This window comes from Salvelinus fontinalis, chromosome 25 (assembly GCF_029448725.1).
Source record: "Salvelinus fontinalis isolate EN_2023a chromosome 25, ASM2944872v1, whole genome shotgun sequence".
Lineage (NCBI taxonomy): Eukaryota > Metazoa > Chordata > Actinopteri > Salmoniformes > Salmonidae > Salvelinus > Salvelinus fontinalis.
Window position 1 is genome coordinate 1,880,348 of NC_074689.1, and position 16,015 is coordinate 1,896,362.

The window sequence follows — 16,015 nt, forward strand, 5'->3', positions numbered from 1 at the left end:
ATGTCAAGACAATACAACAAAAAGTGTGCCGCGGGCACAACTCTTACCTTTCTCTCCATTGCTGAGATTCAGTCTGTGCACTCCAAGCAAACTGAAATAATGTTCCTGAAGATCTGTGCGGTGTTCACTCCTCAACTTCCACACGGCTACTCTATCACTCCCCCATTAGGTAGACTGGTACATCGGCAACTGTAGACACAGTAGGGGAGGGGACGCAGTCTCGGGGATGGAGCGGGGTCTGGTGAAGCTTAGTTCGTTTCAAGAAGCGCAGGCGCGGGGTCTGCTGGAGATAAAATATAATAAAAAATTGCGACTAGCAGGGAGTGTCATCAAATTACCGCTTTTACCGTTGACACACACACTGTCTGCCCACTAAAATATTTCACAAGAGATGTAAACCGTTAGGGAATATTAGTCTCTTAATGCAAATGGCTTAATGAAAAAGGCACAAAGGACGACGAGCTGTCTGTAGCGCGTTTTTTGAACGATGCAGTGGAAATTATACTTCAACGATTTTACTGAGTTACAATTCATATAAGGAAATCAGTCCATTTAAATAAATAATGCACTAATCTATGTTTTTTCCATAAATGGGCAGGGCGCAGCCATGGGTGGGCCTGGGGAGCCAGGTCCAGCCAATCAGGAGTTTTACCCCACAAAAGGGCGTTATTACACAGAAATACTCCTGTTTCATCAGCTGTCCGGATGTCTGGTCTCAGACAATCCCGCAGGTGAAGAAGCCAGAGTTTGGAGGTCCTGGGCTGGCATGATTACTTGGTCTGTGGTTGTGAGGCCGGTTGGACATACTGCCACATTCTCTTAAACGACGACGTTGGAGGTGGCTTATGGTAGAGAAATTAACATTTAATTATCTGGCAACAGCTCTGGTGCACACTCCCTCAAAAATTAAGACATGTGTGGCATTGAGTTGTTGACAATACTGACCATTTGAGGCCTTTTATTGCCCCCAGCACAAGGTGCACCCATGTAATGATCACCCTGTTTAATAGGCTTCTTGATATGCCACGCTTGTTAGGTGGCTGGGTTATCTTGGGAAAGGACAAATGCTCACTAATAGGGATGTAAACAAATTTGTGCACAACATTTGAGAGTAATACACTTTGTGCATATGCAACATTTCTGGAATATTTTTATTTCAGCACATGAAACCACTTTACATGCTGCATTTTTTTGGTTCAGAATATATATATATATATATATATATATGGGTTTGTATGATACAGCCCCTTTCATAATGTTGATAGTTAAATGCAACCCAATTAATGGCCAAAAGAACCCAAACAAACTTTAAAGAACCTTACATAATAAATAAGCCTTTCATTAAAAAAATACCAGATTATATTATCTTGTGTAGTTTTATAGCATTTGTAACAATGTCAATATAGGTTATCTGCATTATATTGGTAAGTAAAGTATCCACACCATTGAAAACTTGCTTTATTTGAAATAAGGTACAGCATGTCCCCTCATAGAATACAACAATTGCACTTTGAGAACTAGGGAAAATTGTTAACTATTCAAATGTAATCCATGATTATTTTGAAAATCTGGAGATTTGCTCATGGCATTTAAACACCTTACTTGGTTACAAAACTAAAATAGTATTGCAGTGATATTTTCTCTTGAAGGCAAACAACAAATGAGGTGAGATGGCATTACAGACTTCAGACCATCTTGGAGCAGCAGATACATTATTTCGTATTATTACGTCGAGGTTTGCTTGTTTTGGGCCTTTATTAATCCTGGACATCGAAGTAGTCGATCGCCGGCTCTTCTTTGACTGCCTTGGACCAGCTGCTCACACCATCAGTCCTGATGACAAAAACAGAACCACAGTTAACTAGCTGTAGTTGGATAGTTACAAGTCATTGGGACATTGAGAGCCTACAAACTAAGGTCCAATTCGGGCCTATGTCCTCAGTTCCAATTTAGGCCTGTGTGTGTGTGTGTGAGGAGTCTTTCAGTTTAGTATTAGACTTAAAACAAATTATCCAGCGATCATACACTGTTTACCAGGGGGCAGGGCTACCGACGTTAAGGCTAATCTGAAGATAGTGCTGGCTAAAGCCAAAACTGGCGAGTGTAGAGTACAGGGATATTTTTATCCACGTCGGCACTAACGATGTTAGGATGAAACAGTCAGAGGTCACCAAGCGCAACATAGCTTCAGCGTGTAAATCAGCTAGAAAGATGTGTTGGCATCGAGTAATTGTATCTGGCCCCCTCCCAGTTAGTGGGATTGATTAGCTCTACAGCAGTCTCACAACTCATCGTTGGTTGAAAACTGTTTTCTGACCCTCCCAAAAGATAGAATTGGTAGAATTCTAGATAATTGGCCATCTTTCTGGGACTCACCCACAAACAGGACCAAGCCTGCCCTGTTGAAGAGTGACGGACTCCATCCTAGATGGAGGGGTGCGCTCATCTTATCTACGAACAAAGACAGGGCTCTAACTCCCCTAGCTCCACAATGAGATAGGGTGCAGGCCAGGCAGCAAGCTGTTAGCAACCCTGCCAGCTTAGTGAAGTCTGCCATGAGCACAGTCAGTGTAGTCAGCTCAGCTATCCCCATTGAGACCGTGTCTGTGCCTCGATCTAGGTTGGGCAAAACTAAACATGGGTGTTCGCCTTAGCGATCTCACTGGAATAAAGACCTCCTCCATTCCAGCCATTATTGAAAGAGATTATGATACCTCACATCTCAAAATAGGGCTACTTAATGTTAGATCCCTCACTTTTAAGGCAGTTATAGTCAATTAACTAATCACTGATCATAATCTTGATGTGATTGGCCTGACGAATTTACTGTGTTAAATGAGGCCTCACCTCCTGGTTACACTAGTGACCATATCCCCCGCGCAACCTGCAAAGGCGGAGGTGTTGCTAACATTTATGATAGCAAATTTCAATTTACAAAAAAATTAAATAAGATGTTTTCGTCGTTCGAGCTTCTAGTCATGAAATCCATGCAGCCTACTCAATCATTTTTCATAGCTACTGTTTACAGGCCTCCTGGGCCATATACAGCGTTCCTCACGGAGTTCCTATCGGACCTTGTAGTCATGGCAGATAATATTCCAATTTTTGGTGACTTCAATATTCACATGGAAAAGTCCACAGACCCACTCCAAAAGGCTTTCGGAGCCATCAACGACTCAGTGGGTTTTGCCCAACATGTCTCCGGACCTACTCACTGCCACAGTCATACTTCTGGACCTAGTTTTGTCCAGTGGAATAAATGTTGTGGATCTTAATGTTTTTCCTCATAATCCTGGACTATCAGACCACCATTTTATTACGTTTGCAATCTCAAAAAATAATCTGATCAGACCCCAACCAAGGATCATCAAAAGTTGTGCTATAAATTCTCAGACAACCCAAAGATTCCTAGATGCCCTTCCAGACTCCCTCCGCCTACCCAAGGATGTCAGAGTACAAAAATCAGTTAACCACCTGAGGAAATCAATTTAACCTTGCGCAATATCCTAGATGCAGTCACACCCCTAAAAACAAAAAGCATTTGTCATAAGAAACTAGCTCCCTGGTATACAGAAAATACCCGAGCTCTGAAGCAAGCTTCCAGAAAATTGGAACGGAAATGGCGCTACACCAAACTGTAAGTCTTCAGACTAGCTTGGAAAGACAGTGGGCCTTCACTGCTGCTCGATCATCCTATTTTTCCAACTTAATTGAGGAAAATAAGAACAATCCAAAATTAATTTTTGATACTGTCGCAAAGCTAACTAAAAAGCAGCATTCCCCAAGAGGAGATGGCTTTCACTTCAGCAGTGATAAATTCATGAACTTCTTTGAGGAAAAGATCATGCTCATTAGAAAGCAAATGACAGAATCCTCTTTAAATCTGCGTATTCCTCCAAATCTCAGCTGTCCTGAGTCTGCACAACTCTGCCAGGACCTAGGATCAAGAGAGACACTCAAGTGTTTTAGTATTATATCTCTTGACACAAAGATGAAAATAATCATGGCCTCTAAACCTTCAAGCTGCATACTGGACCCTATTCCAACTAAACTACTGAAAGAGCTGCTTCCTGTGCTTGACCCTCCTATGTCGAACATAATAAATGGCTCTCTATTCACCGGATGTCTACCAAACTCACTAAAAGTGGCAGTAATGAAGCCTCTCTTGAAAAAGCCAAACATTGACCCAGAAAATAAAAATAACTCAAATCGGCCTATATCGAATCCTATCAATTAAAAAAAAAAGCTGTTGCGCAGCAACTCACTGCCTTCCTGAAGACAAACAATGTATACGAAACGCTTCAGTCTGGTTTTAGACCCCATCATAGCACTGAGACTGCACTTGTGAAGGTGGTAAGTAACCTTTTAATGGCGTCAGACCGAGGCTCTGCATCTGTCCTCATGCCCCTAGACCTTAGTGCTGCTTTTGATACCATCAATCACCACATTCTTTTAGAGAAATTGGAAACCCAAATTGGTCTACACGGACAGTTCTGGCTTGGTTTAGATCTTATCTGTCGGAAAGATATCAGTTTGTCTCTGTGGATGGTTTGTCCACTGTCAAATCAACTGTAAATGTCAGTGTTCCTCAAGGTTCCGTTTTAGGACCACTATTGTTTTCACTAAATATTTTACCTCTTGGTGATGTCATTCGGAAACAAATGTTAACTTTCACTGCTATGCGGATGACACACAGCTGTACATTTCGATGAAACATGGTGAAGCCCCAAAATTGCCCTCCCTGGAACCCTGTGTTTCAGACATAAGGAAGTGGATGGCTGCAAATGTTCTACTTCTAAACTCGGACAAAACAGAGATGCTTGTTCTAGGTCCCAAGAAACAAAGATCTTCTGTTGAATCTGAGAATGAATTTTGATGGTTGTACAGTCGTCTCAAATAAAACTGTGAAGGACCTCGGCGTTACTCTGTACCCTGATCTCTCTTTTGACGAACATATCAAGACTGTTTTAAGGACAGCTTTTTTTCCATCTCTAACATTCCAAAAATCAGAAACTTTGTCCAAAAATGAATCCATCTAGGATAGACTACTGCAATGCTCTACTTTCCGGCTACCCGGATAAAGCACTAAATAAACTTCAGTTAGTGCTAAACACGGCTGCTAGAATCTTGACAAGAACCCCAAAAATGTATAATATTACTCCAGTGCTAGCCTCTCTACACTGGCTTCCTTGTTAAGGCAAGGGCTGATTTCAAGGTGTTACTGCTAACCTACAAAGCATTACATGGGCTTGCTCCTACCTATCTTTCCGATTTGGTCCTGCCGTACATACCTACACGTACGCTACGGTCACAAGACGCAGGCATCCTTACTTTCCCTAGAATTTCTAAGTAAACAGCTGGAGGCAGGGCTTTCTCCTATAGAGCTCCATTTTTATGGAATGGTCTGCCTATCCATGTGAGAGACGCAGACTCGGTCTCAACCTTTAAGTCTTTACTGAAGACTTATCTCTTCAGTTGGTCATATGATTGAGTGTAGTCTGGCCCAGGAGTGTGAAGGTGAAAGGAAGGGCACTGGCGCGACGAACCGCCCTTGCCGTCTCTGCCTGGCCGGTTCCCCTCTCTCCACTGGGATTCTCTGCCTCTAACCCTATTACAGGGGCTGAGTCACTGGCTTACTGGTGCTCTTCTATGCCGTCCCTAGGAGGGGTGCGTCACTTGAGTGGGTTGAGTCACTGACGTGATCTTCCTGTCCAGGTTGGTGCCCCCCCTTGGGTTGTGCCGTGGTGGAGATCTTTGTGGGCTATATTTCGGCCTTGTCTCAGAATATGAAAAACCAACTGACATTTTCTTCCGAGGTGCTGACTGACACCCTCGACAACCACTGTGATTATTATTATTTGACACTGCTGATCATCTATGAACATTTGAACATCTTGGCCATGTTCTGTTATAATCTCCTCCCGGCACAGCCAGAAGAGGACTGGCCACCCCTCATAGCCTGGTTCCTCTCTAGGTTTCTTCCTAGGGAGTTTTTCCTAGCCACCATGCTTCTACACCTGCATTGCTTGCTGTTTGGGCTTTTAGGCTGGGTACAGCACTTTGACATCAGCTGATGTAAGAAGGGCTTTATAAATAAATTTGATTGATTGATTTCATTGTGTGAGTGCAAAGATGCATGCTTACTTGCTGCTATGTTGCTTGATATGGGCAATGGGTGGGGGAGCCCTTGAGACCCCTGTATCTCTCTCTATCAGGGACGTCAGGGTTGAGTTAGGACAGGCAGACTTCCCCCTGCACACAGGAAAAAGTACAGTTACAGCATATCCTCAGAATAGCAGAGGCACAGCACTGTCTGAATTGTTCACAATACACATCCCTTCATACAAAATATACCCAGCTGATACTGTTGCACAGACAGTAATTACAAAGTATTTTTAAAGCTACAACATGCATCTATTTTGAGATTGTCATAGATTGTAACGCGCATGTGGAGGCGTTACCTGATGGCGGTGATAACCACGTTGCGTTTGGGCTCGCTGTCGTAGCTCACGCTCTCTACGTTGTAGACCTCAGCCAGCTCGTGGACTATCTTCCTGTGCTCTCTGTTCATGGGGGGGAAGCAATGGCTCCTCTTGGACTGTTTACCCTGAAAACGGGTTACACACACACGTCACTCAAGACTTCATGTTTCCACTATGAAAGATTCTTCCGAGTTACCATTTGACTTGAGGTTTAAATAAATGTTGTCTTAATAAACATCGAAAGCTACCAGAGCTGATTCACTGGACATTATGTTGACTAAAGTAGTATTTTCCAATGTTCAGAACCAAAAGGAATAACCAACGACAAATAGAATCTTTAGCGAACATCATCAATACCCATCGTAATAGCCAAGGACATTCAAATATTTCAAGACTTTCCTGCACTCCTTCAACTAAGGGGACCAGAAGATTTTAGCTAAATGCAGACTACGCAAACTGAAGGTCCTCTAGTAAGCTGGTAGTGGTTTAGGGAAACCCAGTCATGTATAGGGAAATGCTGTATAAAGTATTTAAATCCAAAACCATCTCATCTAACTGCTCTTAAATAATACACACTGTACTCAATTTAAGTGGTGGGTGACATTTCATGCCAAAGAGGCGTGTGTTTATTCTTGTCCCTGTGCTTTAATTCTGTGTTAAATTCACCCCATCTGTGTTCAAAATGGCAACCTATTCCCCATTTAGTGCACTACTTTTGACCAGGACCCATAGGGCTCTGTTCAAAAGTAGTGCACTATTATAGGGAATAGAGTGTTATTCTGCACACAACCTAAGTCTATTGGTCCCTTACCTTGCTGGCCAACTCAACCAGATTCTTGATCTCCTCTTCAACCTCACTGACAAACTTCAGATCTTTTCTAAATTTGGAAAAATAAGAAATACGTTATGTTGTGGTAAAGCATTGGAGAAGGTGGAAAGTTAAGTTCCTCGGCGTACACATCACGAACAAACTGAAATGGTCCACCCACACAGACAGCATGGCGAAGCTCTTCACAACAGTGCCTCTTCAACCTCAGGAGACTGAAGAAATTTGGCTCGTCACCAAAAACAAACTTTTACAGATGCACAAATCAAGAGCATCCTGTCGGGCTGTATCACCGCCTGGTACGGCAACTGCTCCGCCCACAACCGTAAGGCTCTCCAGAGGGTAGTGAGGTCTGCACAACACATCACCGGGGGGGCAAACTACCTGCCCTCCAGGACACCTACAGCACCCAATGCCACAGGAAGGCCAAAAAGATCATCAAGGACAACAACCACCCGAGCCACTGCCTGTTCCCCCCTGCTATCATCCAGGAGGCGAGGTCAGTACAGGTGCATCAAAGCTGGGACAGAGATACTGAAAAACAGCTTCTACCTCAAGGCCATCAGACTGTTAAACAGCCATCACTAACACAGTGGCTGCTGCCAACATACTGATTCAAATCTCTAGCCACTTTAACAATTACAAATTGGATGTAATAAATGTATCACTAGTCACAATGCCGCTTTATATAATGTTCACATACTCTACATTGCTCATCTCATATACACTGCTCAAAAAAATAAAGGGAACACTTAAACAACACAATGTAACTTCAAGTCAATCACACTTCTGTGAAATCAAACTGTCCACTTATGAAGCAACACTGATTGACAATAAATTTCACATGCAGTTGTGCAAATGGAATAGACAAAAGGTGGAAATTATAGGCAATTAGTAAGACACCCCCAAAAAAGGAATGGTTCTGCAGGTGGTGACCACAGACCACTTCTCAGTTCCTATGCTTCCTGGCTGATGTTTTGGTCACTTTTGAATGCTGGTGGTGCTTTCACTCTAGTGGTAGCATGAGACGGAGTCTACAACCCACACAAGTGGCTCAGGTAGTGCAGTTCATCCAGGATGGCACATCAATGCGAGCTGTGGCAAAAAGGTTTGCTGTGTCTGTCAGCGTAATGTCCAGAGCATGGAGGCGCTACCAGGAGACAGGCCAGTACATCAGGAAACGTGGAGGAGGCCGTAGGAGGTCAACAACCCAGCAGCAGGACCGCTACCTCTGCCTTTGTGCAAGGAGGTGCACTGCCAGAGCCCTGCAAAATGACCTCCAGCAGGCCACAAATGTGCATGCGTCTGCTCAAACGGTCAGAAACAGACTCCATGAGGGTGGTCTGAGGGCCCGACATGCTTACAGCCCAACACCGTGCAGGACGTTTGGCATTTGCCAGAGAACACCAAGATTGGAAAATTCGCCACTGGCGCCCTGTGCTCTTCACAGATGAAAGCAGGTTCACACTGAGCACATGAGCACATGTGACAGACGTGACAGAGTCTGGAGACGCCGTGGAGAACGTTCTGCTGCCTGTAACATCCTCCAGCATGACCGGTTTGGCGGTGGGTCAGTCATGGTGTGGGATGGCATTTCTTTGTGGGGCCGCACAGTCCTCCATGTGCTCGCCAGAGGTAGCCTGACTGCCATTAGGTACCGAGATGAGATCCTCAGACCCCTTGTGAGACCATATGCTGACACATGCACATTTGTGGCCTGCTGGAGGTCATTTTGCAGGGCTCTGGCAGTGCACCTCCTTGCACAAAGGCGGAGGTAGCGGTCCTGCTGCTGGGTTGTTGACCTCCTACGGCCTCCTCCACGTCTCCTGATGTACTGGCCTGTCTCCTGGTAGCGCCTCCTGGTAGCGACACTACGCTGACAGACACAACAAACCTTTTTGCCACAGCTCGCATTGATGTGCCATCCTGGATGAACTGCACTACCTGAGCCACTTGTGTGGGTTGTAGACTCCGTCTCATGCTACCACTAGAGTAAAAGCACCGCCAGCATTCAAAAGTGACCAAAACATCAGCCAGGAAGCATAGGAACTGAGAAGTGGTGTGTGGTCACCACCTGCAGAACCATTCCTTTTTTGGGGGTGTCTTACTAATTGCCTATAATTTCCACCTTTTGTCTATTCCATTTGCACAACAGCATGTGAAATGTATTGTCAATCAGTGTTGCTTCCTAAGTGGACAGTTTGATTTCACAGAAGTGTGATTGACTTGAAGTTACATTGTGTTGTTAAAGTGTTCCCTTTATTTTTTTGAGCAGTGTATATATATACTGTACTCTATATCATCTACTGCATCTTGCCTATGCTGCACCATCGCTCATCCATATATTTATATGTACATATTCTTATTCATTCCTTTACACTTGTGTGTATAAGGTAGTTGTGAAATTGTTAGATATTACTGCACGGTCGGAACTAGAAGCACAAGCATTTCGGTACACTCGCATTAACATCTGCTAACCATGTGTATGTGACCAATAGAATGTGATTTGATTTAAAGACGAATCATCAATGAAATGTGAAAATGGTGTCTCAAAGGGCACCGGTAGTGGCTCGAAGTACATCGATGCCATCAATTAGCCTTCAAATTGGGAAACATTATCCCCATAACATGCACACGAAGACAAAAATATCTGAGAACATTCTTGGCATGCATTGATAATACATTACATGTATTGGTACACCACCTGGCATCTACTCGGAGGCTGTCACTATAAGTGGAGGAGGAGGTGCGGATATTGAAGGGGTCCACTGAAGGGTAAATCTGCAGGGCCACAGCCAATCGCCTGTCAGGACACATACACACGACTAAACATGGGCAGACAATAAGGTCCACTGATCTAAAGACTAGAACAGGAAAAAGCTCTGATGTTGACTGCACATTTTAAGAAAACAAAATCAATTCGACAGCCTAAAGCAAAGTGCTATCAAGTGGCTGTCTGTGTGTGCAGGGCTCCAGACTAACATTTTCAGTTGGTGGCACCAGCACACGGTTTGGTCACACCAAGTTTCCCCCCCCCCACAGCGTTAAGCAATAGGAAAAAAATGTGTAATCACTTTATAAAGTCATTCACAGTGCTTTAGATGGTATGATAGAATACTGAGATGTTAGGCTATTCAATAAATAAGTTGTTTCATTAAACATGTCCAAGAATCCAGTGATTGTCATGAATTGTGGGTTGACAATAAGGTATTGTTATATTTTACTCTTAAAATATGACTCCGGAATGTTGTTGTTCAATAGAGATGAATTCACCTTCTTTATGTGAACTAAAACCATATGCTAAGTATTTTGGGGCCAATTCACAACGAGGAAGTGAAAATTCTTAACGCATTAGATCGCTAACACTAAATATAATACCCAGTGCTAGTAGCCATTTATTAAATCTATCAGTAAAGGTAATGTCCTAAACTTTATTTTGCAATTGTAGCCTACTACCCTATGCACTCGCAAGGGCCGATGCGCATTCCACTGTCGCACGCTTCGTATCGCAAAGCCATATCAAATGTATTGCGATCGGTTGTAAAATAGTCTATTTGACAGTTTCAACAGTAGTTGCTTCCAAAGCTGTGTTTTCCAGCAATTGGATTATTTACATTTTATTCCCGAAGCGCACAACACACGGAGAAAGATCGGCTCACTCATCACAGCAGCAGGCCCTAGTGAATCATGCACATGGGCTTGGCAGACACTTGCATTACAGGAATCATAAGGATAAAGCACTTTACTGTTTGACCAAATCATGTTCTCAGGCAGCAAAAATGTTGTTTTGAAACTTTTGAGTCAGGTGACCATGTAATGAATGTTAAGCTTGCGCCGATGCGACCAGTTAAGAATTTTAACTCGTACAGCCAAGTCAAAGGGTCGCAAAATGCGACTAAAATGGTTGCAGTCTGGAGCCCTGCTGTGTGCGAGCGCACAACAGCTGTGCAAAAACTGACCTGTTCCTTTCCAGTGCAGCACACCCTTCGTCACACTCCAACCTGAGACGGAACACACAGATACATTAAAATAAGCTGGAAACGGTACACTCATATTTTGTACAAGGTGAATAACTATGTTTTGTATGCTATAAGCTTTGAGTCAGGTTTGGTCCCATCTTACTTGGTCTGTTTCATCTCCTTCTTAGTGATGAGACCGATGTCTACAGAGTCACCCAGCTGCATGTCAGACAGCTTACTGGCCATGGCAATGGCTGCATACCTACAGCACAGGGACACATACTGGGAACCACTGTTTGGCACCGCATGCACAGTCAAGTTCGGAAAAGTGAGCATGGAATTGGTGAAAACTCTGGTTTAGAGCACGCATTTAGGGTAGTTGTTTGATTCTACTGTACAGGCACATAAGGACACACGCGCGCGCACCTCTGATGGGCACTGGCTGCCTCCGTGCACACTACCGTTTCCTTTCTCCGGCCGCAGTCACACTGTAGCGCCACCTGTGGGGCAGACGTGGAAACTGACATGAAACCCTGGCCACAAGAAGAAGACTGCTGCAGTCCAACACGGCTGCCTGTATCTCCACGTCTGACCCATGTGTCCGAGTATTTGAAGAGCTACGGTCATTTCGGGGGAAATTCTCCATATGTTTACTGTCAGAATGTCACCCTAAATGTAGTGCAGTCTCTCTATAGCACAGGTGCCACATTTATTTAATTAGCCTTTATTTAACCAGGATAAAATCCCTCGAGTCAGTTGGTTTAACATTTCGCTTTTTGTACCTTGGCAGTGCAGGTTTTACGCGGGCAACTAGTGCCCTTGTGGCAAGGGGCGTTGCAGGGGTGGCCACAGTCGGCGCGGGGCAGCACACAGGGCTGGCGGCAGGCGCCCTCGGCCAGACATTCTCCCCGGTGGCAGATGCGGCGGCAGCGGTGGAGGTCACACAGCAGCACCTTGTTGCAGGTCAGACCACAGGAGATGTCCTGCAGGTGGCACGGAATGTTGCTCCTTCGCTGCGGGGGAAAAGGCTTTAGTGAAGTATCCCAAACAGCACCATATTCCATATATAGTACACTACTTTTGACTACAGCCCATAGGGCTCTGGTCAAACGGAGTGTACTATATAGGGCACAGGTGTCAAACTCATTCCACGGAGGGCCGAGTGTCTGCGGGTTTTCGCTCCTCCCTTGTACTTGATTGATGAATTAACATCACTAATTAGTTAGGAACTCCCCACACCTGGTTGTCTAGGGCTTTATTGAAAGGAAAAACCAAAAACCTGCAGACACTAGGCCCTCCGTGGAATGAGTTTGACACCCCTGATATAGGGAATAGGGTGCCATTTAGGACACACACTATACTTTCAAATGGAAGCCGGTTGAAGATTAGATAGCCAATAGGCTAATATCAGGAAAGTTACCTCATGCTTTCCCATGCACCACTTCTGAGTGAGGTAAGTACAGGGTGGGCACTTCTCCTCACTGTGGCAATTATGGAACACTGAGGACATAAACAGACAGTATGAGATGAGACCGAAGAATAAACATTCTCAGGCACTATAAAAAGAAAGGTTTTATATAAAACTATATAAAAAAACATATATAGTTTTATATAAAACTATATATATAGTGCCTTGGTCAAAAGTAGTGCACTAAATAGGAATGCAGCTCGTAAGAGATGTCATGACATGCAGTCTTCCAGGTGAATTGTAGTGATTTCTTTGGTTCTAGAGGTAGCTCGATTCTTTACCTTGATGGTCACACTTGTGCCTCCTGGTACACAGGTTCTTACACTCTAAGGGCTTGGTGCCACAGGCGATTGGGGGGAACAGGACAGTCCCCCCACAGTGGCACGCCAGCTCATCAAAACCTACACACAGGAAACAGGCAGGCAATCAGATGGACGTGACAACCGGTCTGGCATGTTACTTAGCTAATGGGGCCATGTGATCTCAACGATCAAGACACAGCATACTGTACACACACGTCAATAGGAGACTAAGTGAAAATTAAGTGGAAGTTAAGATTCACCCCCAAAAGTCCACCGGTATAGTAAATGGACTTCCTACCTTGTGAAATAGGATGTGCTCTAGACTTAAGCAAGATAAGATATGGTGAGGAACATTGCCATTTGAACCACAAAGAATCGCAAAGCCTGGATAAAATGACTTAATTGACTTTGGCGTCTGTGCATCTGCTGGCATGTCAACATCTGTTGGCAGTGCCACTGGGAGCAGCACTGGGAACTTTGACTGGAACTCACTGGTTTGCCAGCAGGGTTGGCAGTTCCCACGGTGACAGAGCTCTTGGCAGCGGTGGAGGCCACAGTTGAGCTTGTAGCCACAGACCAGAGAGCATGTGTGTTCTGCACCCTATGGGGCGGGGACACGACATATGTCAGTGTTACACCAGCTAGATAGTAGGCAAGCACATCTGGATGCCCTCTGTAGTGCCATCAATTCATTCCTAATAACTACTACCAAATTCATTCAGGTAACTAGTGTATGACTTTTACTTCCTGACTGTGTTCTTTACAAACTGGGTGCCACACACTGCTTTCTGTCACTCACCACACAGCACAGCTCGCCACATTTGTGTCGGCCACAGGAGCGCTTCTTGAGGCAGCGCTTCTCACAGGTAAAAATCAGTCCATCTACAATTGGGAGGCAGGAAAGAGATGAAATAAAATGGATGAGGCACTTAAGTACAAGACAAATCTACTTTTAGTAAGTACAGTGGCTACACCCCCCCCCCCAAGAATGAAAAAAATCCTACCTTCATTCTGGATGGTTGCACAGGGAACATCCTGAAAACAAAGAGAGTTGGTCTTCAGGGGTGCTCTTTGATAGAACAGAATTACACCTCCATTTGCAACAGTGAGCAATCTATACAGAACTATTGAAATTGGCGCTGGAGGTGGCTCCCGTTTTACAGTCCCTTAACCAATTGTGCATGTTTTTTCACGTTATTTGTAACTTATTTTGTACATAATGTTCCTGCCACCGTGTCTTATGACCGAAAAGAGCATGTAGATATCAGGACATCGTTTACTCACCCCGTACTGGAGGAATACTTTTTCTTTAACGAGTCGGACGGGAACGATTTACTTCAGACGCCCGACAAGAACCTCATCCCCGTCATTCGCAGGAGAGAGAGATATCGGGGACGAAGGTCCGGGTGCCTTGTAAGGATCCGGCAGAGAGCGGGTAATCTCCCTTTACCATCGGTCCTATTAGCCAACGTCAATCAATGGAAATTAAAATCGACAAACTACGATCACGTATATCCTACCAACGGGACATTAAAAACGGTAATATCTTATGTTTCACGGAGTCGTGGCTAAACGACGACATTAATAAAATACAGCTGCCGGGTTTTAAGCTTTTTCGGCAGGATAGAACAGCGGCCTCTGGTAAGACAAGAGGTGGCAGTCTATGTATATTGTAACAGCTGGTGCACTAATCTAAGGAAGTCTCGAGGTTTTGTTCACTTGAGGTAAAGTATCTCATAGGCTGTAGACCACACTATTTACCAAGAGAGTTTATCTAAATTCTTGAAAGTAGAGGTCGACCGATTAATTGGAATGGCCGATTTCAAGTTTTCATAACAATCGGAAATCTGTATTTTTGGGCGCCGATTTGCAGATTTTTTATTTTATTTTATTAACACCTTTATTTAATCTTTATTTAACTAGGCAAGTCAGTTAAGAACACATTCTTATTTTCAATGACGGCCTAGGAAAGTTCTGCCTGGTTTAGGTGCAGAACGACAGATTTTTAACCTCGTCAGCTCGGGGGATCAAATCTTGCATTGATTACATTGCACTCCACGAGGAGCCTGCCTGTTAGCAAATGCAGTAAGCTAAGGTAAGTTGCTAGCTAGCATTAAACTTATCTTATAAAAAACAATCAATGACTGTCATTGCTCCAATGTGTACTTAACCATAAACATCAATGCCTTTAAAATTAATACACAAGTATATATTTGTAAAAGAAATCCAGGTTAGCAGGCAATATTAACCAGGTGAAATTGTGTCATTTCTCTTGCGTTCATTGCACGCAGAGTCAGGGTATATGCAACAGTTTGGGCCGCCTGGCTCTTTGAACTAATTTGCCAGAACTTTACGTAATTATGACAACATTGAAGGTTGTGCAATGTAACAGGAATATTTAGACTCATGGATGCCACCCGTTAGATAAAATACGGAACGGAATAAACATTTTGTTTTCGAGGTGATAGTTTCCAGATTAGTCAAAGGTATATGGTTTAGAGAGAAATAGACGACACGTTATAATTCCTGTAATAACTTGAAAGGGGTTCCTTCGTTATTTTACCGTTCATGTCTTCCATAGAGAATGTCGTGATCTACTTCAAATAAGGTCTGTGTTTCGTGCAGGCTTAAACCGCCTCGACGTTTTGATACCCGTGTAAATCTCACTAGGATAAGGTAACGTTTGTCAACATATTTTCATAAATCCACTCTACAATTTGTTTTATCTTCGCTTATATTTAGCCAATATTGATCAGAGTTACCTTGTCCTATGGATATCTACACAGTTATAAAATTGGCACGGTGATGTAAGCCTACACGAAACAGACCTTATTTTAAGTGAATCTAAAAATATCCTATGGAATAAATGAAGGAACCGCTTTTCAGATTTTGCTAGGTGTCATGGGAATTATAACTCGCACTTTGGTTGTCAATTCTTACCATGCCCATTATTAAATTAGGATTTCCTGCATATAGAA

At 43.8% G+C, this 16,015-nt stretch overlaps 2 protein-coding genes across 3 annotated transcripts in view; both read right to left on the reverse strand.

Annotated features, from left to right (window-relative positions):
• LOC129822738 (SWI/SNF-related matrix-associated actin-dependent regulator of chromatin subfamily D member 3-like) overlaps positions 1–265 on the reverse strand; it is a 59,578-nt gene extending 59,313 nt beyond the window's left edge. The window contains exon 1 of the mRNA XM_055881100.1: positions 48–265. Coding sequence (XP_055737075.1) covers positions 48–59 — 12 coding nt within the window. The 5' untranslated portion in view covers positions 60–265. The remainder of the gene's footprint in view (positions 1–47) is intronic.
• Positions 266–1,443: 1,178 nt separating this feature from the next.
• The window catches only part of LOC129822740 (transcriptional repressor NF-X1-like), a 30,336-nt gene continuing 15,764 nt past the window's right edge, over positions 1,444–16,015 (reverse strand). The window contains exons 11-24 of one of the 2 annotated variants that reach the window (XM_055881107.1): positions 14,042–14,072; positions 13,837–13,919; positions 13,530–13,638; positions 13,017–13,136; positions 12,688–12,767; positions 12,050–12,280; positions 11,694–11,767; positions 11,431–11,529; positions 11,268–11,309; positions 10,013–10,111; positions 7,294–7,360; positions 6,462–6,607; positions 6,145–6,252; positions 1,444–1,833 (exon numbers count right to left, since the gene is read on the reverse strand). In XM_055881107.1, coding sequence (XP_055737082.1) covers positions 1,758–1,833; positions 6,145–6,252; positions 6,462–6,607; positions 7,294–7,360; positions 10,013–10,111; positions 11,268–11,309; positions 11,431–11,529; positions 11,694–11,767; positions 12,050–12,280; positions 12,688–12,767; positions 13,017–13,136; positions 13,530–13,638; positions 13,837–13,919; positions 14,042–14,072 — 1,365 coding nt within the window. In that variant the 3' untranslated portion in view covers positions 1,444–1,757. Of the gene's footprint in view, positions 1,834–6,144; positions 6,253–6,461; positions 6,608–7,293; positions 7,361–9,995; positions 10,112–11,267; positions 11,310–11,430; positions 11,530–11,693; positions 11,768–12,049; positions 12,281–12,687; positions 12,768–13,016; positions 13,137–13,529; positions 13,639–13,836; positions 13,920–14,041; positions 14,073–16,015 lie in introns of those variants that run through there. The other variant, XR_008754523.1, reaches the window with a different exon arrangement.